General features: G+C 37.5%; 1 protein-coding gene across 3 annotated transcripts in view; it reads left to right on the plus strand.

Annotated features, from left to right (window-relative positions):
- Positions 1-26,496, plus strand: part of KIF16B (kinesin family member 16B) — a 138,879-nt gene that overhangs the window by 30,099 nt on the left and 82,284 nt on the right. For all 3 annotated transcript variants that reach the window (XM_087716841.1, XM_087716843.1, XM_087716842.1), the window contains exons 13-15: positions 17,169-17,288; positions 19,112-19,163; positions 22,575-22,712. In XM_087716841.1, the coding sequence (XP_087572967.1) occupies positions 17,169-17,288; positions 19,112-19,163; positions 22,575-22,712 (310 nt within the window). The remainder of the gene's footprint in view (positions 1-17,168; positions 17,289-19,111; positions 19,164-22,574; positions 22,713-26,496) is intronic.

A 26,496-nucleotide genomic window follows, 5' to 3' on the forward strand; every position in this document is an offset into this window, starting at 1 on the left:
TTTCTGTTGCTAAGCAAAACATTTGTTAAGTGAATTTTGCTCCATTTTACAACCTTTTTTGCTACAACTGTTAAGCGAATCACTGCAATTGTTAAACTAGTAACACGGTTGTTAAGTGAATCTGGCTTCCCCATGGACTTTGCTTTTCAGAAGGTCACAAAAGGGGATCACATGACTCTGGGACACTGCAACCATCATAAATACATGCCAGTTGCCAAGCACCTGGATTTTGATCATGTGACCATGGGGATGTTGCAACAGTCATAAATGTGACAAATGATCATAAGTCACTTTTTTCAGTGCTATTGTAACTTTGAACAGCCATTAAATAAATAGTTGTAATTCGAGGACTACGTGTATAGATGCACTGAGTACAGTAAAGGGAAGACAAAAGTGTCAGGGAGCTGGTAAACCTCCACAACAGGGAAAGGCTACAGTTTTTAATGCTTTTTTGGCTTAGGGGAAAAGATAAGGAATAGGGTATGAAGTTATATTTTGCATGGAAAATAGATTATATGAAAAGCTCATCTCTTTTTCATGACACTAAAACTTAGTATCATTTGATCTGGTTTAGGATAAGAAAATAAAATACAGTTTTTACCCAGCATTCAGTTTAACCTATGGAGTTAAATTATATTATGATAATCAGAAAGAATTTTCAGAAAGAATTGGATAATAATGTCAATGCTTACTGGATTATATTGGAATGACCGTTACATACATTTCATGATTGGGCATCCTTTTCAAGATGAGAAACAGAAGCACACCAATTGGACACAAACTGGAATAGTAAGCTTCACAAGATAGATATTTAGTTTAATCTGTTAGGAATATTCTTATGCTTTTAAATTCATCAATGAAATATTCTTTCAATTTAAAAACAGATTACCTTAATGTTTTTTACTTCTATTGATACCTACATTGGTATTGGGTCCTTCTAGATCAGAATTTGAAGAATATAAAGAGCTATAAATGGATAGAAAATTAACTGAAACATACTCTTGGCTCTCACACATTGTCTTTTCAAGTTTCAAAATTTTTAAATTGAAGAAAAAAAATTAGAACAGAGAAATTACATTTGTTTAGCAGATAAATTTATATTGTTAAGTCCTTGAAGTCTTTTGTGATTATGGCATAAAATATTAATATATTAGATGTAACATATAGATGTATAGATGTAAAACATAGGTGATATCCAGCAGGTTCTGACCAGTTTTGGAGAACCGGTAATGGAAATTTTGAGTAATTCGGAGAACAGGTAAATACCACCTCTGACTGGCCCCGCCCCCACCTGTTCTCTGTCTCCCTAGTCAAAGCTGATCGGGAGGGAATGGAGATTTTACAGTATCCTTCCCCTGCTACGCCCACCAAGCCATGCCCACCAAGCCACGCCCACAGAACCAGTAGTAAAATCTTTTGAATTCCATCACTGGTATAAAATACACATTATATGAATCAGTCTCCAAAGGGTGAATAGTATAAATATTACAAACCAGTTTAAAAATCATTTAAAATGTCCACTTTACTGAGATCTCTTGGGTAGATGTCACCAACCCCCCACCCCACCACGTGGATTATTCAATTGGTGCTGAAATTATGAAAATGTCATGACTTGAATTATAAGACAGAAGATGTGAAGACATGTTAGCACATCTAACCTTAAGGCTTTGATAATATAGACTTGATTGAGTACGTTAAACTTTACAAAACAAACCTCTTTCCACCTACCTTGTTGTGCCATTTACCTGATTAAGATATTTAGAGAGGTTCCATCTTTGTGATCTGTGATTTCATTTAATAAAGATTTTGTAGTTAGTGTGATGGCCGGCACACATACTTCTGCTTCTTTTATAAAAATAAAATAAATTATGTTTAAAATCCATTACAATAATATTTTTTATTAAGCAATGGGAACTTTACAAAATTGTTCCAAATGCATGAGTTGCCAAGAACTGTTTGTTAGACAAGTTGTGATCAGCAAGTAAAAAAGTGTGGGATGGGAAAATATGACAGTTGTTTAAACAGTGCCTGGCATTGAATGCTTCACTTACAAAGAGAGTGAAGGAAAATTTCCAGGCATGCACATTATTTTTCATATTTAGGTGATCATTTTTGGGTAGGTTTCATTTATAGCCGTAGTGATGCAGTGGTTGGAATGCAGTACTGCAAGTTAACTCACTGCTTACTCCAGGAGTTTAATTCTGAACAGCTCAAGGTTGACTCAGCCTTCCATCCATCCGAGGTCGGTGAAACGAGGACCTAGATTGTTGGGGCAATATGCTGACTCTGTTAACCATTTAAGAGAGGGATGTAAAGCACTGTGAAGTGGTGTAAAAATTTAAGTGCTATTGCTATTTCATCTTTTGAGTTAAATATTTATATTTAGTATGTTTTCATGTGTAAGTAGTTCAAGTTAAATTAACCCTTGTGTTGCCTTTTGTTCATTTGTTAGAAAATAAGAACTGGTACAGAATTATAGTGTGTGGATAAACTGGTACGTTTTCTTTTAGACTGTCATGTTGCTGATTTCTGTCTGCTAACAGGTTGACATTTTGTCTCCAAATCCATGTATTACTTTAGGGGAATTTTAACCCACCATTTGGGCATTGTTTTAGAAACACAAATCTAACAAGCTGATTGAGAATGATGGCAATGGAGTACAGTAATGAAACCAAGAGCTTAATATGTGATTTAATGTACAATTTAAGATGGCATCGTCTATGTGACATTTGTACAATTCTATGTTGCTTGTTTAAGTGGGCTAAGTATAATTGGGAATGTTTTTCTCAAATTTGCTCGGAACAGAATGAAAGAAATATATAATAAGCTATCTAAGTTGAACATTCTTGGTTTATCTAAGTTGATAACAGAGTACATAGGGGAGCAAGGATTTTACTAAGGAGATCCATCTAGTAGGTCTAAGAAGAATAGTCTTCTCTGCAGTGGCTTTCTCCCTGTGGAACATCATGTCGACCGAGATAAGACTGATCTCCACTTCGACCCTCTTTCTAAAGGCCTTGAAGACATGGTTCTGCCAATGGGCCTGGAGATCCCAGAGTGATATGGAGCCTATCAAGTGGCTCCAGGGTGGGTGTGCGGGGGTCATTTTATATTGATAATTATACAATTTATAATAATACAATATATATTTAAATTATACAATTTTTATATTGGGGTTTCGTAAGCTGCCTAGAGACACCGAGAATGAGTTAGGTAGCCATATAAATTTTCTTAAGAAATAATAAATATATCGGTAAGCTCAGTATACCCAAAGGCATATGTTTCTTCGATCATGAGTTATGAACAATACTGGAATATTTTATTTACAAACTTGTATATTCCATTTCTTCATTTGGTTTATTGTAACTCTACTTGGATTTGCAATATCTATCTCTGCAGAGATTGGGATGAGAATTTAAAGGAAAGCTCAGAAATAGCACTAGATATAACTTTAGCTCTTCTCAGGGAATGTAGATTCAGCCTGAAATATCTCCTAGTTGCAGAATGAGCAACATGAAGTAGCCTTCTACACCGTGCACCTTCTTGGGCATACTGAGCTTTGATGACATTGTCTAGCTGCTTCTTCTGAACACATTCAAGTTCTTTGATATTTAACCCTTGTATCAGGATCACATCCTCCACAATGGAAACTTTTTCTGTCATATTCAGTTATAATCTCTTATGCCTTTTGAAAAAATCCTTGTATAAGTAGTAAGAAGCTCAGACAACATCTAAAAAGACATCTGGACTATGGTTTGTGATATTCGGACTGCATTCTTTTTCTAAAAGAAAAATATTTGTTAATTTCTGGTTTCACAATACTTCTCCTTGATTTTTTTTCTGATCACTAGATGTCACTGCTGATACAGAAATTTGCTTCCCTTGTATGTGGAACTTTGGTTATATTGGAAAAAAATAAATTGGAATAATCTAGCCTCATATTTTATCTAGATAGCAATTTGAAGAACTGCAAAACATTGTAATAGTTGCAGATTGTAACACAATAATGCACTTCTGGCTAAAAAAAGCATATAAAGCATTATTGCTTGCAGATGCACAGAAACTTGCACAAAGAGTTAAAAATTACTTTCCTTTGTCATTCATTCAAATTACACTGGTAGCAAAAGTGTTAATCATAAGAGGCTTATTTTTCCTTTTTCTTTTTTTGAAGATGCTATTTTCATTAGGATTAATCTCAAGTGACTGCAGAAAAAGAAAGAGTTAAATTCTCCCTTTCTGCCTGCCATAATTCTGATTATTATCAGCTTCACTCAATTTTTTAAAATATGCATGTTAAATGAAAAGATTTAACAGTGTTGTATAGTGCGGCCTTTTGTATTATATATTTGTCCAGCTACTTTTCTAAACTGATAAAAAATTATCCTTCATCTTGTTCTTATTTTTCTTAGTATTTTTTAACCTAAAAAAGCAATCCAATTTATTTATTGAATGACATACAAGATCTAAAGAGATTTTTTATTTTTCTTAGACCAATTAGGGTTATATTAATCTTTGTGTTCAATTAAAATGTAAGAAACTTTTTTTATTGTATTTTAACTAATGTCTGACTCACTGGATTCCTGTATTTTTAGATTGTCGTTGTGAGAAGGAATGACCCACTTGATATGTCTATTTTCTTATTTATTTTCTTGTAGTTATATCTCACTTTCCCTCTAGGTACTTAAGGTGATATACATAACACTTCTCCAATTTATCCCTATAACAATCCCACGAGGGACACTAGGTTAAGGCAGTGGCTTGCACTAAGTCATCCTGTCAATTTTGATGACTGATTTGAACTTAGATCTTCCTGGTTTTGGTCTAACATCTTAAGGACTACGCTACGTATTTTTGTGATCTTCCTAAACTGGGACATAGTTGTTTCTATAAGCAGTTAAAAATATTAACGTTCCTCATGTTAAGCATTAGTCCAGTGAAAGTCAAAGTCAATGATTATGTAACATTTTGTGGGACTCATCTGGGAGGATGGAGAAGGGAAGACTGATCAGTGAATGAGCTACTGTCTATTTCCCTAAAACTTCCAAATAAAAAAGCATAACAACAAGAAAGCCTTCTAATCTGATTGTCAAAACAAAAAAAGTTTTTTTTAAAATAATAAAGCATGCAAATCTGACCTATATTTAAGAAGCAATATTAATGTGGGTTGTTGGACTTAGTTTCTAGAAATACATGTTGTGGCTGTCTCACTACCTTTGACTTGTACAATTTGTGTTTTACCGAGCCCTTGAAAATTTGCTATTCGCTCGAGAAATTTAATGCAGTCTACCTATTAAATAATTGATCACTTTAATTCTATTTAATTACTTTGTTTCAATTGCATTAAATCAGATGTAACTTTTGTTTTGGTTTTGCCCACTTCTTACTTCTGATCCTACTTTTGGAGTACGGTCTCTAGGATGCCACTCTTAGTGCAAACTTTTATGCTTTAACCTCTACGTTAGTTTGATGAATTGGTGTGACTGATTTGCTTCTGAGATGTGCACATCCAGGTAGATTGGAATCCTTTGGGGCTGTTTCCCCCTTACTGGCAATTGAAAAGCTAGTTGATTAGTTGAATAGAAGATTGACTATAACTACAGGACTTGCAGCAACAGCAAAGAAGTGTGCCATTGCTTGGCCTATTAATATGTACAACATCTGTGCCTGCTTCTATAGACTTTTCTTAAAAAGAGTCATGGCTATGGGAAGAGTATATTTGATTAGGGACTAATAGTGATAGACAGATTAAAAAAGCAACTCTTCCTAGTAGAAATTGCCCACTAGAAATAATTTCCTATAAATGTTATCCTTCCCAAGTAGACTAGACAGGAAACATGAACAGATAAACTAATCCTGCAGGGTCCTTGGTGCTCTTAAAGAGCTTTCATCATGTCTTCTGACTGCTAGTTGATGCTCGTAGATGCATTCTGCCAATCTTCTGCCTGTTTGTCCTACATAGTGGTTGCAGTTCTTACGTTGTACAATTCTTTAATTTCACAACATATATGGTTAAATGGCAGATTTAACCATAGTTTCAATTAGGAAAATGTGACCATCCTTGACCAAGCCAAGGCCAAAAATGGCAGGAAATTTCTAGAAGCCTGGAATTCTGAGAAATCAACCGTAAATAGACCCACAAACATGAACAACATCTATAGACTACGCAAGAGACTATCACCTAGCCCAAAAAGGAACAAAAAGACCCAAGCATTTCGCCACCAGCAATCAGCACATACATCAGCATAGATTAACTCCAGGGTTAACATCAGATCAACAATCAAGTAAACAATACACCAACCAAGAAACTGCCAAAGAATCCAACAGCAATCAGCCCAACCAAAGGATCTCTAAGCATACCCCCACAAGCACTGACAGGCGAGCCACTAGAGTATAAACTGACAGCAAACAACACCCTTTACAAACACTGATGATATTATCCAATTTGGGTAATTAAATGACTGCAAGAAAAAAATCAAACCCAGAGAGCATCAAGGACCCCTCATGTCAACCCTGAGCTATAAATATTCTCCTTTATTAAACTAATCCTACTGTATTTTTTTTACTTACGTGTTTTTATCCTGCCTAAATAACTTAAGACTGAAATCCTCCTATTAGGCAGCTCTTTTGTGCCATCTGTTTAACAATCTGAGAGACTGCTTAAAAACCACAACTGGAAGTGCAGAGATTGCCAATTGTGGTGCAAAGCAGTCACTTTGATTTTTTGTGTATTGACTGGATAACAACCAGGATTCTGGTCTGAATTGTAGTTGTAGGTCTAGGGTTAACCTTTATGAAAAATATATATTTCAATGACTGTAAAATTGGGCATTAAAAAAACCAACCTATGTTAAAATAGGTAAAATCTACACATTTTAATCTATAATATTTCCTTTGAATGGGGATAATGCAATGAAAAAAAAACCCTAAATGTTGTGGTTAAATAAATTAAACAATCAAAAAGATTAATAAACTTATGGTAGCATAAATATCTTTATAGAGTGAATTCTAATTCTTTCTGTTGAATATAGTAGAATTAAATCTGGACAACATAACATCTCATTTTTAAAACATAAGGACTTTTAAAAAAATAGATAACAAAGTAAAATTCTGGATCTGTTCCTGAAAAACAAGAGAGTACATTTCTTTCCACTTACTGGTATATAAAATTATCCTTTTTGCTGTGCCCCAGGGTTAGTTAAAACAAAGCTTTTAATAAGATAACATATTTTAGGAATATCATTCAAAACTAAATTGAAATCTTTAAATACACTTTTCTTCTAAAAGTTATATTGGCATGGTGTTAATAAAGCTATAATAGATCAAGACCAGAGTGGGTTCCTATCAGTTCGGACTGGTTCAGTAGAACTGGTAGTAAAAATCGGGGTTGACTCTCCGAACTGGTAGTACCGGCAGACTGGCCACGCTCCAGAACCAATTCTCTGCCATCTTGTTTTTAAGTTCTGTGCATGTGCAGAACAATTTTAATGAACTGCGCATGCGTGCACAGCACCTCTTGCTGCCTACACACAGGAAAGCATTTGCGTTAGCCTATCTCTTCCTCCCCACCAGCCAGAGTCTATGAAAGCCACCAGTATTGAGTTTGAGTTTGAGTTTTATTTCATTTGTATGCCGCCCTTTTCCCTGAAGGGACTCAGGGCGGCTCACAACTCAAGCAAGGGAAGGGGATACAGACCGTTGACAACAACACAAAACAATACATAATTAAAAAGCGCAACAATCATACCATTTGAGATAGGGGCAATGATTCTTTAGCCCCAGGCCTGTCGGAACAGCCAGGTTTTAAGGGCTATGCGGAAGGCCTGGAGGGTGGTGAGGGTGCGAATCTCCACGGGGAGTTCATTCCAGAGGGTCGGAGCAGCAACAGAGAAGGCTCTCCTCCAGGTAGTCGCCAGTCGACACTGGCCGGCGGATGGAATTCGGAGGAGGCCTAGTCTGTGCGATCTAATCGGTCTGGTGGAGGTAATTGGCAGCAGGCGGTCTCTCAAGTACCCAGGTCCAATACCATGAAGGGCTTTATAAGTGACGACTAGCGCCTTGAAGCGTATCCGGAGACCAATAGGCAGCCAGTGCAGCTCGCGGAGGATAGGTGTTACGTGGGTGAACCGAGGTGCACCCACAATCGCTCGCGCGGCTGCATTCTGGACAAGCTGAAGTTGCCGAATACTCTTCAAGGGCTGCCCCATGTAGAGCACGTTGCAGTAGTCCAGTCTGGAGGTCACAAGGGCACGAGTGACTGTTGTGAGAGCCTCCCGGTTCAGGTAGGGACGCAACTGGTGCACCAGGCGAACCTGGGCAAATGCCCCCCTGGTCACAGCTGACAAGTGGTGTTCAAAAGTCAGCTGTGGGTCCAGGAGGACTCCCAAATTGCGGACCCTGTCTGAGGGGCGTACTGTTTGACCCCCCCAGCCTGAGAGATGGAACACTTGGCCAATTAGTAGGAGGGAAGCACAGCAGCCACTCGGTCTTATCTGGATTGAGTACAAGCTTGTTAACCCCCATCCAGTCCTTAACAGCCTCGAGGCCCTGGCACATCACGTCAATATTGCAGCCATGGCGGGAATGAGGGGGCAGCCCAGCAACTTTTGCAACTGTATGGCCAGCAAGGTGGGTGGAAGGGGGGTGCAATACCTCACCGCTTGGATCTTGCCAGGACATCCGCCTGCCCTCCCTCTGGTCCAGAGCACTGGCCCTGCTCACTTTCTTCCTTCTGCCGCTGTGCTGGGGCCAAGAGTGGCGGCAGCGGTGCTCCAGGAGGCCGTGTGGATGTCCCGGGGCTGCACCTCAGTAGTCTCGGCTCCAGCGCAGTGTCTCCCCCTTTGCCTTAGTCCCGGTTAGCTGTTGAGAGCCAAGCCTGCAAGTCCAGAGGAGAAGGAGGAGACGTTGGCCCTCCGGCATGTCCCCGTTTTCACCCCCCAGATGATGGCAAGCATTTAATACTACTTGTAATATTTATAATATAAAATCCTAGCCGTAAAAATATGATTATTCAAAACCAAAGTATTAAGACTTTTGCTGAATGGCACATAATACACTGTAATAGGAAATGAGAGGGGAGGGAGGAAGGAAGGAAGGAGGGAGGGAGGGAGGGAGGGAGCTGAGAATAAGATAGAGATATGTATGTGTGTGGATGGACGCGCCTGGGTCCATCCACTGCTTCCACTCACCTCCTCTCCCTCACCCTTTCCCCGCTGCTTTGATCAAATCAACAGGAGAATTGCTGAGACTTTGGCACCCAGTAGATCGAGAAGGAAAAAGTGGGCTTGTGCCAGCGATAGATTTTTAAGGGAACTGAGTGTGGGAACCCAAAGCCCAGGCTACCCACTTAAAGAGGAAGGAAGGAAGGAAGGAAGGAAGGAAGGAAGGAAGGAAGGAAGGAAGGAAGGAAGGAAGGAAGGAGCGAGCGAGCTGGAAATCAGATGGAAGGAAGGAGAGGGGAATGAGAGGGGAGGAAGGAAGGATTGCATGTGGCCCCAAATAATTTTTAGGGCGGGAGGGAAAGAGAAAGGAAATATTCTACATTATTACTAGTATGTTTATTAAGAAGATACATTCAAATATTAAAAACTGAACACCTTTCTTTCTTTCTCTACTATATTGTTTTGCTCATTTCCACATTCTTAAAAAAAAAACCTAAATTATCTAAATGGGATCATTTAGAGTCAAGTTAACGAATGTGAGCTAAAGATTTTGTCATGGAGTACAATCAGTTTTGAACAAGACTTCTGGAGGTCCTTTAGATGTAATTCCTAAAACATGAGAGAGAGAGAGAGACAGAGAAAAAGAAAGGGAGAGAGGAAAGAAAGAAACAGAGAAAGAAAGAAAGAAAGAAAGAAAGAGAAAGAAAGAAGAAGGAAGAGAGAGAGAGAAAGAGAAAGGAGAAGAAGGAAGGACTGCTAACCCTGGCACTAGACGTGGTTTCAGAAGACGCTTCTGAAACCACAGCAATCTAGGGCTGGAAGGGACCTCGAAGGTCATCTAATCCAACCTGTCCCAGCAGGAAACATTATATCATCTGGATTATTTTGGTGCCTCTAACAGAGAGGAAAATTGCCAGAAACAAGAAGTTTACTAGGATAAGGCTGCTGTGCAGAGAAAGAGATAGTCCTTGACTTATGACCACAATTGAGCCCAAAATGTTGGTTGCTAAGCAAGACCAACCAGTTACATGACCATGAAGCCATACCCACCCAGTCACATGACCAACAAGCCATGCCTATTGTCATATGGCCATCAAGCCACACTCACCAAACAAGCCATGCCCACAGAACTGGTAGTAAAAAAATTTGAAACCCATCATGTTAGTTAAAAAAAACCTTCACATTTCATAGATTACCAGCATGGATCCCCAACATGGATCCCCCCCAAAAGAGGGTGAAAATTTGGAAAGCCAAAATGTTGAAAATCCACTTTCCAAGACAGAATGCTTTAACCAAAAAACAAAGCAAAACTCCAAGCATTTAAGCATTCTGTTTTGGATACAATATATCTGAAATAATATCTTCTGATGAATTAGCCTTATTACAAGTGGGATATTTGATATTTCCTTATATCTGGATTAACTGAATTTCCAAAATTAAATATTTTATTTCCTTCTGAAAATAAAATATATAACCAATCAAGTAGTCCTTGTTTAATGACAGTAATCCCCCCCCAATATAAATCAGTGTGGCAGATGGCAGGAACTTGCAAGACCCAGGTGGCTCAGAAGGAATCCTGTAGATGAGTGAGAGGCTGCTGCTGACTGTGGGAGACCACGTGAGGGACTGGTGTTGTGCAAATGTGGCAGGTGGGGAGTGGCTGCTGCAGAGTGTACAAAGGTGTGTGAGGACCAGTACAGTGCAAGTACAGTGAGGCTGGGGGTGGCTGCTGTCAGGGGAGGGAGAGTTACCAGACCGATTTGCAACCTTCCCTGGTGGCTTTCTCCTTGAGTTTGCTTGTGGGAAGTCAGCAGAGAAGCTCACAGGTGGTAGTCATATCATTGTGAGATCCTTCAGCTGTCATAAATGCAAGCTGATTGCCAAGCATCCAGATCACAATCTCATACTGCTGGCTTGCTGGGATAGCTGGAACTTCCAAGAACTGGTTGGAAGAACCATCATTCAGTGCCATTTTAATGTTTAATAGTTGCTGAATAAGTGAACACACACACACACACACATACATACACACTTTCCATGTGATTGACATCAAAAGTAACTGCTATAAATTAACACAATTTGTGTTTTAACCAATTAATTAGTTGTGCAGGTTTATCTTTTATTGTGACCTGGAGTCTCTGGTTAGGAAGCAGTGAAAAGAAAGGTATCATATGCTAAAAAAACATCCTATGCTGATTAATTAAAGAATATATTTAAGATTTCTCCAGTCACTATTATATCTCAAAATATCATTGATAGAATAAACACATATGCCCCTCCCTACTTTAAATCTGAGATAGTTCTACATTTTTAATCTTATTTCCAAGATGCTACGTTTTGTAGCACTTATTCTAATTATCAGCAAATTCTCTTTCCTTTTCCCATTAAAATAAATTACATGTGCTTATTTTTCTAAGTTCTGTCATTGTTCTGATGTTTAGATTGAGATTTATTCTGCTCTCCAATATATTAGCATTGAAAGCCTCTCTTGCGATGCAGATGGCTACACTTTGGCAAAGTAGTTAAACAAAAACCGAAAAAGCACAAATGTGCGTAGAAAGACCAAATGCTTCCAGCTTAGTTGCTGTTGCATAAAATTCCTTTATCTGTTTTTTTTTTTAAATCTACAACAGGTTTTTGATTGTGAGCAGAACTAGGCAAAATATTGTTAGAGAAATTAATGGAATCTGCAGATGTTTGAATAGATATTTATCTAAAAAGGCATTTATTAATTTTGGTCACTACACTAAAAGCTAATGCTACATATTCTAAAAAAAATAAAGCTACATTGGAATATGTAAAATGTTTCACAATGAAAACTACTAATATCTCATTAATTATGCCACTTCACGAGAATGGGATTGCTAATTTCCTTGTATGTTAAAAATGTATTTGTGAAGTGAAGTCAGTAAACAATTCATAGGAGGGAAAAGTAATAAAAGAAAGAATGCATATTACAACATCTATAATGGTTGTAATTCTTTCACATTATCATCATTATGAAATGAATAGCATAATTAATTAATCCACATCCTTATAACTTTTATTCTAGTAGTTGCTCAGTTGGTCAGAACTGCATTTACATCTGCCTTTTTCAAACTGACATTCAATTTTGAGGCCTCTTGATGTATTTTACTACCATCTGTTTTTCACGGTAAGCTATTTACAGTCTTTGTGGTGTAACATCACATCCCCTATTTATTTTGCAGCATAATATTAATGGGTTTTCTTGATTGATGAGGATAACATTATTTACAGTATAGAGAGAAAGAGAAATTTAACTAGGAAATCTCAGCACTGTGTGGAATACATATTTTTATGTCTTTACGCATCAATTTTTTTATGTATCATATGGCATTTTGATTGTTTCCTTTAAAAAAGACATTGTTTTTGTTCTGGACTTGGTACTTTTGTTCTAAATATAGTATGGTAATAATATGAACAAAAAGCTAATTTCTAAAAATGTGTAATAAATTCTAAAGTCTCTAGATACCAAAACATTATTTTTTGGAAGATCTTAAATCTGCTAGATTAGGATTTGGATTACTGTTTTCCATGTTGTTGTGGTGTATTTTCAATTAATTTTTATTGAATATAATATACTGCACTCTGGTATTCATTTAAATATTCTAGCATTTGTAAATAAAGAGTGTATAATCATATGTACAGGTTTTCAGATATATGTTTTGCTGTAACAGATTTGTATCTTTAGGGATTTGGGAGGTGGCAAGGACAGGAAAAGTTTTAGTAAGGAGGAGTAGGAAGTGACAAAAAAAAAGAAAAGCAGACCAAATTTTAGAATACTAAAATCAATTTTATTTCAACTATAAAAAGATAAGATAAGGACTAGAAGATCTCCAAGGTCCCTTCCAACTCTGTTATTCTGTACTCTAAGTACGTGATGAACACAAAAGGGGTACTAACACATCTAAATCCTGAACGGATGCCTGGAAGGACATGTTAAAAACAAGCCCTATAACAAGTCCTTCCATGATTTATTTGCTTGACATATTTTATATGAACAGGACAAAGAATTCATAGTACATAATTATATCCATACATCAATGAAGGTGGAGAAGGATATTATAATTTATTATTTAATTTTGTTATTTTATTTATTTGTATCTTGTCTTTATTATTTTTACAAATAACTCAAGACAGTGAACATATCCAACACTCCTTTCTCCTATTTTCCCCACAAGAACAACCTTGTGAGTTGAGTTGGGATTAGATACCGTGACTGACGCAAAGGATATTTGTCCAGATCTCTAGGTTTGTTGTGTTTGGTACCAACCCATTGGGGTTCGTTAGATTGTTTCATATGCGAAATTGAGACTTGTGGAAATCATTTTAATTCAAATTTTGTTTAAATTTCCAAAAATCTCATGTATTTGAGAGCTATTTTTCATGTTAGGGGGATTATTTTAGCTTTTCGTTCAAAACAGTTAACAGTTTGATCTATTGCTGATTTACTTGGTCATGATAATAAAGCCTATTGACATTTTTAGGATTTCACTAAGAAATGTTACATTCATCTAAAATATAAAGTACAAACAGAATGGATATATATTTGCAAAAGAGACCATTGAGTTGGACCAGCTTTCTTTAGTGCACGGGTCTCAAACTCATGCTCTCACATTGTCGTCACATAATGTACCATAGCTTTCCCCCCACCCTCCCTTTGCTAAATCGGGGGTGGGGGTGGCCAGTACATGCCGCAAGTTTGACTTTACTGCTTTAGTGTACAGTACAGTTAACATGGTTGTATGTATGGTATGTAACATGGGAACCACATTTAAGTTTGCTGCCTAAATAAGAGATAGCATATATATTTCATGATGCAAACTAATGCTGGTTTTCTTTTCTTTTGAACTTTACTAGTTAGAAGAACATCCTTGGGTGAGGATGGATACAGGCAAAGTATGTTGGGTTGTAAAGTTCAGTCCAGAAACAAACATGTGCAGTTTGTTCTTAAGTATTATTAAACTCTAATATTGATTACGTGTCAGAAGGCTTTTCAAAGTTTTATGGATTTTATTTATTAGTTGCTTTCCTTGGTGTGTACTTATTAATTTGATGATGGAAATGCTTTATGTATTAAGAAGGTTATTAAATGCATTGAAAGGTAGCCCAAGAAGATGGATTAGAAGATGGGTTTATTTTAGATTCCTACCTCCACTCTATATACTATATTACAGATCCACTGTGAATACTGTGTGCAAGATACAGTAGTGTTGTATCAGGCAGTGAACTAAGTTGCTTCAATAGAGGAGTATATTAAGCTTGGAGAAAAAATACTCTTAATAAACATTTCTAAGCAGCAAGCAGAATTCACACATTTGAGGAAATATAAAACACATCAGCAAAGTTCTTAACTGGGAAGCAGAATTCACACATTTGTGGAAATATAAAACACATCAGCAAAATCCATAGCTATTTGACCAAAGCCAATTACCTATGACATTTGAGAGAGCAAGGCATTAATTATTTTATGGTGGGGTACACAAAATCAAACTGATTGGTTTTCAAAGGCCATTTCATCTGATCTTTTTTATTTGAGAAAAACGTGAGTGTATTTTTGTACTGTCTTGACCTTTAGCTGGTCATTCTCATTTTTGTATTAATTTTCCTATAACTTATAATTTCAACATCATGTCACTGAAAATAAATACATTTATTCATGTGTAAAAATAGCTTATCATGGCTTCATCCGGGGTAATAGAAAATTCTCATATGTACCCAAAGAATCAAAACTAGTAGTAATATATTTATGATCAATATTTTGCTAGAGCAAAATAAGTTGTATTGTTTCTCTATTTCTACTCCATTTTGCTATCCTTTATCCCATACTATCAAGAGAGTTGCATTGTCCTGAAACAGTTTTGGGGTTGTTACATGAGATGTGATGGATTAGCAAAAATCATATGGTCCATTTTCTGCAATTTTACCATGAAAGAGTAAACAACAATATGCAGATCTCAGAAAAACAGTAAAAAATAGGAAAAGAAATGAAAGGCATGTGATAAAGAACAAGAAAATGAAACCTAGCTAAAATTGGTTCACATCAACAATACTAAATATATCTTCTCATATTTAACCATACTTTCGCTATGTCTGCTGCTTCATAGATTGCCTATGTGATTTAAATTTCGCATTTCTTTGATTTTGGAGTTATCATGAACTACATCCAACCATAACTTAGATTTCCCCTTCTTCTTGATCCATTTATTTTTCCTTCATAATTGTTTTATAGCTCATTCATTCTCTTCATGTGATCAAGCCACCTTTTATATTTATACAATATTTATTCTTTTGTTCAAATATGTGTGAATTGACATGCTTCAGTCACATATTCAGAACCAACCTTTTTCTAAACTGACATTCTCTAAATATCTAAACCAGTGTTTCTCAACCTTGGCAACTTGAAGTCCTGTGGACTTCAAGTCGCCAAGGTTGAGAAACACTGATCTAAACACTAGAAAAACTGTTCTGTTTGTGTATAGTCTTTAACTGGGCAAAATAATGCACTGTAGGGCAACAACCTTAGCACCAAGGTACCTCAAATGGGCTTATATAGAACATGTTTAAGTCTGCGATCCATGACTCCCATGCAATAAACCCCAAAACTTTAACAAGTGATATAAAACATATTATGACATACAATTACCATAAAACATTTTGTGATATAATAGAAAATGTCATAAAACATATCCTGTAGTGAAGGAGCAGTTGCTCAAGTGCCAAGCCATAATAGGTAAGTTTCCCCCAAATTGCCTGTTGCTAGACAGACTGAAATTAATCTGTCAGGAGCAATGGACTCTGTCTCGATGTGGGAAAGTGGCATTTGAGCCATAGATGAGTATGTTCTCACGTTCAATTTTTGTTGCTCTGCTAGGTAATGTAATATTTTAAAACACAATCAACTGTATTTATTGGTGTTACAGACTTTTTCATTTATATCAGTTTCCAGACTTAGATGTACTGAACTCTATATACACAATCAACCATGCTGGTTGAAGGAAAGGGGGAATTGTAGGTCAGCATATCTAGAATGTCTGTTTTTATGGAGAAACTAATTTATACCAATTAAGACAAAATGAGGCATGAAACTTGTAGGAAACATTAATGTTCAATTCCATTTTTTAAAATACAAGAAGATTAACATTAAATATCTTTTATATGAAATTCAGCTGGTTCTTTTCTTTTGGCGTTTTTTGATTCTAGCAATGCTAGCTACTTGATTTAGTTGCTGTAAATTTTATTTCACATGTATTTTTGCACATCAGCATAGTACTGTATGGAGGTTTTAACTATAAGATTTTGCAGCCTTAAACTGGAGAAGTGTATTTGATAAGGATGGACTAAAACTTCTTTCAAATGTATGAAATTTTGGTGATCTGCTGTGAGCATATTTTTAGCTAGTGCTTACATCAGTAATATTATGGCATTTGCCCATGTTTTAAAAAAATAAACTGGATTATTGAAATATGTTTTATTGAAGAGTTTTTAGAAACTTTAATACAACAAAATATAATCATGAAATTTATATTTGGGGTAGGTTTTATAAAAAATATGAATGTTATTCATCTGTATATTTGTTACCAATGGAAGCCCCGAGTACAAATTAAAATTACTTCTAGGAGCTGCAATTTTATTTTTTATGGCTCTATAGAATTCATTGCCATAAGTCAGACATTATGAGTTCAAAAATTATTGAAGGATGATATTAATCATACGCTGTATCAGTCTTCTTGCTCCTAAGTATTTAAATACCAAAGCTTTGATACTTACATGCTAAATTATGCTATTTTGTTTGTTGCATTTCTTTTCTATTAAATAAATAAAATCAACATTCAACTGATTTATGATGATGGTTCACACTATTATGATTATAGTCATTTCCATTATTTCTTTTAACACTGATTATTTTACCCTCAGTTAAATTATATAGCTATTGAATCAATATGCAAAAATGTCTTTAAGAGGGCTTTATCATGTTTGTGTTTATAGGAGCAAACTTTAGCTCTGCGGAAAGAAGGAATTGGAGTTGTGTTAGATTCTGCGTTGCCTCATTTAATAGGCATTGATGATGATCTTCTGAGCACAGGTATCATCTTGTATCATTTGAAGGTAATTCAATATTTTTTCTGCTTTCCAGTTTCCAAAAGGACAGTTATGTTTTTGTACTAATTTATTGTCTGAAAAGCTAAACATCTGTTACTCTCTGCAAAATGGAGATTAATTACTGAATATTTTAACTTATTTAATATGATTTTATCAGTCATCTACTGCCTATATCTGCCCTGAGGATTAGTGATAGATGAATAACATTCTTAATTTTATTTGTTCTTAATTCATTTTACTCTGACTATGGCTTGTTGATGCTTTGAAACATTTAATTTTCTTTTCTAAATAAGCACAGAACTAACAATAAATAAATTCTAACAATATTATAAACCATATGGTTTTAAAATGAATTTAAGTAAATTAAATAACAAATATTACTAACTGTCATGGGAAGCATGAAAAAGCAATGCATCACTAAATATTAAGACCTCTAGTTCCAGGCAAATGTAGTTAAGCTTGTATAGGAAGAGAGGATACGTTAGTATATGCTTTGTATTTAAAAAAAGTGTTATTTTTGAATCTAAAATTCACAATAAATCCAATGAATTCTTGAATTTTAGAATTGAGAGCAGCTTCTTTCCTGTTCATAGAGCTATAGGAAGAGAAATTAAATAAGAGAATTACTGATATAATTTTCCTTTGTAGCTTGAGCAAAATAACTTTTCATATGCACTCAATAATCTTTCAACATAGTAGCAAAATATAGGTAGTTCTTTTTCATGATAATTTTATTAATGTTGTTATTATGGTGATAAAAATGCATACAAAGTAAAAAGATTAAAAATAATAGAAAGTACAGAAAAGAAAAATAAATTACAAAAGAAAAAAACAATATAGTAAAGAAGAAAAGAAATATATAAAGAAATAACTTCACCCTTTATCACAAATATAAACAATTTTAGTCTTATTATCTTTTCTTAAAATACAACAGGTGATCGCTTCTCCCCATATCCCATATTTTACCTATAAACAAATCCTTAAAACCTCATTATTCTACCTGTGATCAGCAGAACTCCATTAAAAATACTAGTGATCCCAACATATCTATTTTAATCCTGACCAACTAAGCCAGTTTTATATTTCTTCCTTTTATTTTTAATAATCTTGATCCTTAATCCCTTCAAATAATGGGGACTCCTGCACTGAGGCTTAAAAGAAACTCACCTGATGGTTTCAGATTTTTCAATGCAAAGAGTTTCTAACACTTGAAAAACAGTTAGCAATAATCTTGACTCAGCAGACCTGCTGATGTAAGTCCCAATAATATTTGGGAAAATTTAAAAGATTTCCCCAAGAATATTTGGAAAAAAGATAACTTTTATTGCAACTTTTAGTTAATTTTATGATTTTATATACTGCTAGTCCTTGGCGTACAACTGGTCATTTAACGATTGTTGAAAATTAAAAGAGGCCTGGTGAAGGTGCCATGGCTGTCATAAAATGTCTGCCATACCATAACCTGTCAGAGGAATATATTTCAGGCACTTGGGAACCAGCTCACCTTCACAATTGATTTCGGTGTCCCATGGTCACGTGACTGCAATTTGCAACACCTTTTTTTTTTTGTGCTGATTTTCACTAAAATCAATCCCGTTTGGAATATTGTGTTCACACTTATGACTATGCATTCTCTTAACAACCACAAAATTTGCTTAACAACCATAGTGATTCATTAACTCCCTCAAAAAAATATTGTAAAATCAGCTCGCGTCACATTGGTGTCAGTTTAGGAGTGTAACAACTTATGACCAGAAATCTAGTCCCATTTGCAGTCAAGGACTACCTCTAACTTTAGTGACTATAACATGTCAATTTTTCTTTTTTAGGAGGGCCAAACACATGTTGGCAGAGAGGATGCTGCAAGAGAACAAGATATTGGTAAGTGTGCTCTCTTTCTCTTTTAATCTAATAGCTGTTCCAGCAGTTGATGGTTGAAGGGGTAGGGGAATGGTTTCTAAATTTATAAACTTGAAAGGGACTTTAGAATTACTATTCTAACACATACAAAGACTGAGATACACATTCTTCATATCCCCCATCCATGGATTAGGGCTATGCATAAAGTACTCATTGCCATGAACAAATATGCATTATAGGATGCTTACAGAAGAAATCATACCTGTGGTTTTTGGAAGAATGGTGATGTAAATAGAACACTGCATTATTATTTTTTTTACTAAGGTTTATGATATTGGAAATAAGCCATTATATTATAAACTTCTTATCCCTGGCCCTTGTCTAATATTTTATGAATTCCCCCCTGTTGTTCTCAGCATAATACTGCATAGGAATAAAAGTCTTTATCTCGTAGCAATGCAGATTTATACTTTTTGCTATACTTCTATAGCTCTCAAATTAAAACAGTCTTATATCTCTGTTTTGTCGCTGTGCATATGTGTATATAGATTTATAAAAAGATAAAATTAAAAATTAAAAGTTAAAGAGGAAAATAATACAGTTGTTGAAGATCCATGGTATGTATACGCACACACACACACACACAAACACACACACACACATCAGGACAATATATCAGAATTTTGGTTGGAGCAAAAGCAGTAGTGAATAGAAGTACTCCCTAACAACAACAGAGGCAATGCCTCCAACTTGCCCAAAGCACAACTCTGATTAAATTTTGGAACTGTGATCAAGTAGTCTTCAATTTAGGACTACAATTGAGATCAGAATTTCTATTGTTAAATGGTGTGGTCACAACATCCTATGACTGCATTACTTAGCAACAACAATCCCTGTACTCCCTGTTGCTATTGTTAACTGAATTCCATGGGTCATTAGCCAAGGATCCATCCCAATTTAAGCCATTCCCAGCTTGGTCTATCCCAGAACCTGAGCTTTGGTTCTTCCAAGGTAAGGGACTATTTCTCCTTCATCCCCTGCTACTGCTTATCCCCCCCCTCCACCTCTGCCCTTTGGCTGTTCTGCACCAAAAGACAGAGTTGGAAAACAACCCCAGAACTTGGTTACTTGCCATTGTTGCTTGGGATTCATGATATGCCATGGATTTGGGATTTAAGAAGTTCTTCAACTGTAGTGCAGAGCCATAGCTCAATAGCATGACAATAAACTGCATCTACCCCAGAAAACCGCATCTGCTGTAGTATTTTTTTTTCCTGTAGTATTTATTAATACTTATAGGCCACCCTTTTCCCTGAGGGGACTCAGGGCGGCTTACATAAAATGAGGGGAGGGGATATACAAACAATAACACATACAATACATAAAGTAAAATAATAAGCAACATTCATTCATCATTCGGGTGGGGGCAATTATCTTTGTCCCCAGGCCTGCTTTAGGAACTCCCAGCAGACTGGTGTAAAACAGCAACCCAAGGAAGCCTAGATGCTCCAGAAAACTTCAGCAGCATGGAGTGATGCTACAGACCAACAGTGTGAAACAAACACCCACCCGGCAATGCAATAGCCATTGTCCAACAGCCTGGCACAAAACAGCCACCCACAAAGCCCCAGTCACCTCAGCCCAGTTGCCCACGCTGCCCTATACTCTGAGACTCCGGCTGTCCTGTACTCTGCCATACCAGATGACCTTTGCTAACTATGCTCCCATTGCTGATGAGGGATGCCCACTCTGGCCCTTTGTGAGGTAGCTGTAAGCTGTTTGAGTCTTTCCTCCATAATTCTCTTGAGGAAACTCTAATGTGCAGTTCCACCACAAAACTGCTAAGCCCTTATCCGCGCCAACATAAGTGCGGACGGCAAATCCGCGCCGTTCGAAGCGCTAAGGAAAAAGGTGACCCTACCACGATGACATAACCGCGGAGGGCAAATCCGCGCCTTCCGAAGCACTCAGCACCCTAAACCTAACCCTAAACCTAACCCTAAACCTAAACCTAAACCTAACCCTAAAGCAAACCCCTAAACCTAATCCTAACCCTTACCTTAATTTAATCGGCCCTTCTGTCGCCGTGCTGTTGTCGTGGCGGTGATGACGTCGCGGTGATGATGTCGCGGCTTTAGCAATGCGGTTTTATCACCGCTATTTTGACGAGCGCGGTTTTGTCGTGCCACGCTCATGTGCGACCTGGGGAGGATAACCTTTGTGTGACTAGCAACTGCTTCACAAAGGCCAGGGTGGGCATGTGTGGTCAGCAACCGAAGCAAGAAGTTGGCAAAGGGCAGCTAGGGCAGCAAGGGCTGCAGAGTGCAGGGGGTCAAAAGGACATGGACGGGGAGAAGATTGGAGGGAATTAAAGCACCCTTGCAGTTGTAACTTCAGGTGGGCTGCAAAGCATCCAAATTTTGCTCATGTGTCTGTGGGGGCGCTGCAATGGCTGCAACTTCAGGGTCCAGCCGTAAGTTCCTTCGTTCAGCATCACTATAACTTTTAACGGTTACTGAAAAAATGATCATAAACTGAAGACTCACAGTAAAAGAAAGGTACAAAGCTGAGACATAGCATTTAGAGAAAATCCTATGAATTATGGGTCTGAAATCAGGCTTAGACTGATTTGAAAATCATCATTCCAGATTTACCGCCAAAGAAACCATCTGTCCATTTCAAAGGGAAGCATCTGGCTTTCAAAAAGAAAGAGTAAAGACATTAAAGGAGTAGGAGCAGCTGCTGGTCATGTTAGAAGAAGAATAAGGGGTGCTGTTTCCACTTAACTGAATGGATAAGACTTCCAAGTATGCATAACCACTCATTAGGTGGAGGAATTATGCATTTTGTAATTCTGAAGGATTTGATTTTACATGCTAATAGGGCCAAATTTCACTATGTTTACATTATAATATTGAGTATATATACACACACACACACCCTCACAGGGTCGGGAAGAGGGGATGGGTCCGCCCGAGCGGTGGGCATGCATGCCTACTCTCACGCAAATGGAGTGTGTGTGCATGTGCTTGCCTGCTGCTCACACAAGTGAGGATGAGCGCGTTCTTGCCCCCTCAATTCTGTGGCCTGGTTCCAAATGGCTCAAGGCCTGATAGTGGGCTGCGGCCCACAGGTTGGGGACCCTTGCTCCATATGATTCTCTAACACAATACAATTTTCAATGTCCACTGATATCTAATCAATTTTATGTTTGAATTGTTATTTTAAAAATGTGTACATTTTGATCTATTTCTTTGTTTCTATGTAGACTACTTTATTTATCTTGCTTATTTATATTCTTTCTCTGTATGTGGACAATGCAAAGAAAATATGAAATCTAGGAATTAATAAGTGTTAATAGATTAAAACATCAGGATTAGAAAAATAAAAATCCTATTGTAATCGTTATTACAAATCTGTTTTGTGTTTTAGTGCTTCATGGTCTTGATTTGGAAAGTGAGCACTGCATTTTTGAACACTTCAATGGAACGGTTCATTTAATACCACTCGATGGAGCACAGTGTTCTATAAATGGAATTCAAATCACAGAGGCTACACAACTCAACCAAGGTATTATCCTAGACATTTCTTTGCCTTTTCTCATTTCACATGTCTTCTACATATTTTATTGAAGTTCAGCTGTACAGATGATACATTAATGAGATGCATGTACTGTACTTGTCCAATCCAGCCTTCTCTGCTGCTTTTCAAATGTGTTTAGATTGCATTTTCTATCATTACCAGCCATCATGCTTTCAGGTCCAATACATCTGAAAACTGTCAGGCTATGAGTGTACTGGTGGTAGTAGAAATTTATTTTAGTGGAGACTAAAACAGTTTGTGATTTCCAGGCATCTTAGGTCTAACCTTTCCACAAAGTGAACAGAAATTAAGTCATCCTAGCCACACATTGGAATATAATAGATGCAAGTACCTCCTGCTTATCTTAGAGAATTTAAGCATCACATCAGAAGAAGGAAACTTATTTTAATTATTTATTCATCAAGATTTATATGGGCTGGGCGTCTTATGAAAAAGTGATTCTGAGTCGTGTAACTTAAGTCTATAAAACAGTTAAGATATTTTTTTTAATTACTATTGAAAAAAAATCACAAAAGCTAAGAAAGGACAGCAGATGTTAACAACAAAGGAGCCATCTCAGTTCCTTGCCAGTCCCCTGAGGATTTGACGATGCAAGGACCATTTAATTCATCTGAATGTTTGCACTAAACTTGTGCCTGCAGCAATGTTCAGTTTGCTTAATTTCATTTTCAAAGGTGTCTTGAAAAAAGCGGTTCCATTTTATTTTCCCTTTACCATCCTTATTTCATCACAAAATCATTCTCATGGCTTCTGAGTATTAACATGAAGGAAGGAGAGAAACGATTGCAAAACTGCTATAGCTTTGCATCTTTTAAAGAATTCAGTTACTCTGAGAAATGTACAGCTTTTCATCAGTTTCCTCACCAATCTAAGGACAAAATCAATATCTCCAGGTGGATTATGATATTCCAGATGCTTGAGTGTTAACCCCTAACAGAGTATGCATCTATTTGTAATGTTCTCTCAAGGCGTTATATAACACCCACACACTATTTTATTTAACTTTACTATCTGCATGCTGAGGTGGATAAGAAGAAATATTATGCAATTTAGGGTTCTTCAATTCTATAAGTATGTTAAATTGAGACGTGTTTTTATTTTTCTTCATGCCATTATGGCCTTAACTTTGAGAACACATGTTTTAGAAGAAAATTTACATATTCTAGATTCACTAAGGCTACTAGCTTAAATATAGACAAATGGCAACTGTCATATTTCATAATATATTAGCATTAGCTTTTAAGAATCATGTATGAGAACTATTTGTTAAATATTTTTAAGTCTGGAATTTTTGGACCTTTAAATACCTATGTCAGAAATTTTTAATTAGCTTCTTCATGCTTATCTGTACCCTTTCATTTGAAAAATAGTATTAATTTTAAATGGTTGGACAAAGAAGGAGTTGGAGGGAACTATATTGTAAAGATAATGAAATAAAGACTTCAGCAATGAGCATAATAAGAAGACTTGCTAATAACATGAGCCATATAAGTAGTGTTGTACACGTTTAGAGCCAGTAAACAGAGGAAAGGAAATTCAGAGATAGTTATTGATCTTGTCACAGAGTAAGGTTGTCTAGAAAAATTACCGTATTTTCACGACCATAAGCCGCACTGAAAATCCTAAAATTTGATCCAAAATCGGCAGTGCGGCTTATAACCCGGTGCGCTTTATATGTGGAAAAAGATCTCCCAGCTGCTTTGCTCCTCGCGACTGCAACAGATGTCCAGAAGCGGCCCCTGGGGCCAATGGGGACCGGACCCCCAGCTCGACAGCCCCTGTCGCCTCTGGACGTCCACCGCAGCTGTGAGGAGCCGAGTAGAGCGCGGAGAAGAGTGCGCGACGGCCCCCGGCGCTCCGGGAAGCGGGAGAGGCGCGCGGCCCGGCCTCTCCTCCCTGGATGCCGCAGCAGCAGCCCCAAGCGCACCGATCCCCGCGCCCTTCGCATCGGGGCATGCTCTTGCAGCACGCCCCGATGCGAAAAACACAGAGATCGGTGCGCCCGGGGCCGCCGCCGCAACGTCCAGGGAGGAGAAATCAAACCGCGCGCCTCTCCCGCCTCCCGGAGCGCCAAGAACCGTCGCGCGCTCCCCTCCACACTCTCCTCGGCTCCCCACAACCGCAACAGACGTCCAGAAGCGACAGGGGCCACCGAGCCGGAAATCCAATCCCCACCAGCCCCAAAAGCCGCTTCTGGACATCTGTTGCAGTCGCGAGGAGCGGCACGAAGGCTCCCGGCGCTCCAGGAAACACCGAAAGCAGCTGGGAGAAGCGCGCGGCCCGGCCTCCCCTCCCTGGACGCCGCAGCAGCAGCCCCAAACTCACCGATCCCAGTGCCTTTCGCATCGGGGCGCGCTGCAAGAGCATGTCCCGATGCGAAAAACACAGAGATCGGTGCGCCCGGGGCCGCCGCTGCGACGTCCAGGGAGGAGAAACCAAGCCGCGCGCCCCTCCCAGCCGCCCTCGGCGCCCCCCGGAGCGCCAAGAACCCTCGTGCCGCTCCTCGCGACTGCAACAGATGTCCAGAAGCGTCGGGAAATGTGCGGCTTATAACCCGGTGCGCTTTATATGTGGAAAAAGTTTGAAAAATTAACGTTAATTGATACTGCGGCTTATAATCCGGTGCGGCTTTTGGTCGTGAAAATACGGTAGTTACTTAAATTATTTTATTTAAAGAACTTGCATTCTACTTCCTATTTTAAAAATTTCGAAGAAAGTTACAACCAAAATTGCTAACCTTGTACTAAACAATATTTCCTTTCTATAGATTGTGTCTGTGGGTGGGTGTGGGTGTATTAGTCCCTGCAGTTTTCTTGCCATGGTTTCAGAAGTGACTTGCCATTTCCTCCTTCCCAGGGCTGAGAGAGAGTGACTGGCCCAAGGTCAGCCAATAGGCTTCATTGCTAAGGTGGGACTAGAACTTATGGTCCACTGATTTTAGCCTTATGCCTTAACTACATTAGGCAATCACTTAGCATAAAACTAAGGTATGAAATTTGCTATTGAAGGAATGTTTTTTCCCATAGAGTACTCTTACACTAGATATAGAGATACAATACATCAAAGCATAAATTGATTAATTGACAGTTTCTGCACCAGGGGCCAATAAGCAATATCCAGGGAGAAGTGGCTTACAAACCATCTTTGTGACTTATGCAAATCTACTTTTGTTTAATTAGTTATATTATATTGTTAGTTAATGAGCCACAACCCATTAGGATATTATTGTCAGGGTGATTAATACGATTATCCTTACTGACTAGGTTATTTATATGTGTATTAAAATATTCCATATTCCATAGATGTCTTCCAAAAGACATCACACTTTCCTAAACAAAATGGAGCTCTTACCCCAAACAATGTCTAAGAACTTTTAGCTAATAAATGTTATTTAACTTAAATCAAAATAGCTTGGTTTCCAAGCACTGAATGTTCCCAGCCATCTAGTTTAGTCCTTAGTGATTTGCTTGCTTGTATTTTACTTATCTTGTTAGCACTCTGTTACTTTAGGCATGGCTGTAGATTCCAGCTTCTGCTGAATTTAAAGTGAGATTTGTTCATTTATTTCACTGAGTTTACTGAAATTGCTTATCAGAATACATAGGAATGTAAATTCAGATTTAAAAATTTATCAGAATACATAGGAATGTAAGTTCAGATAAAAAAAATTGTCCTATTCTTTTTCAAGTTGTAGTGGTGACCATTAATTTTGAAAGCGATATTACTAAGCTATTACCACTAGCATTGATGA

The sequence above is a fragment of the Thamnophis sirtalis genome, unplaced genomic scaffold (genome assembly GCF_051295495.1).
Source record: "Thamnophis sirtalis isolate CommonGarterSnake01/CBP01778 unplaced genomic scaffold, rThaSir2_p1.2 scaffold_5, whole genome shotgun sequence".
Classification (NCBI taxonomy): Eukaryota; Metazoa; Chordata; class Lepidosauria; order Squamata; family Natricidae; genus Thamnophis; species Thamnophis sirtalis.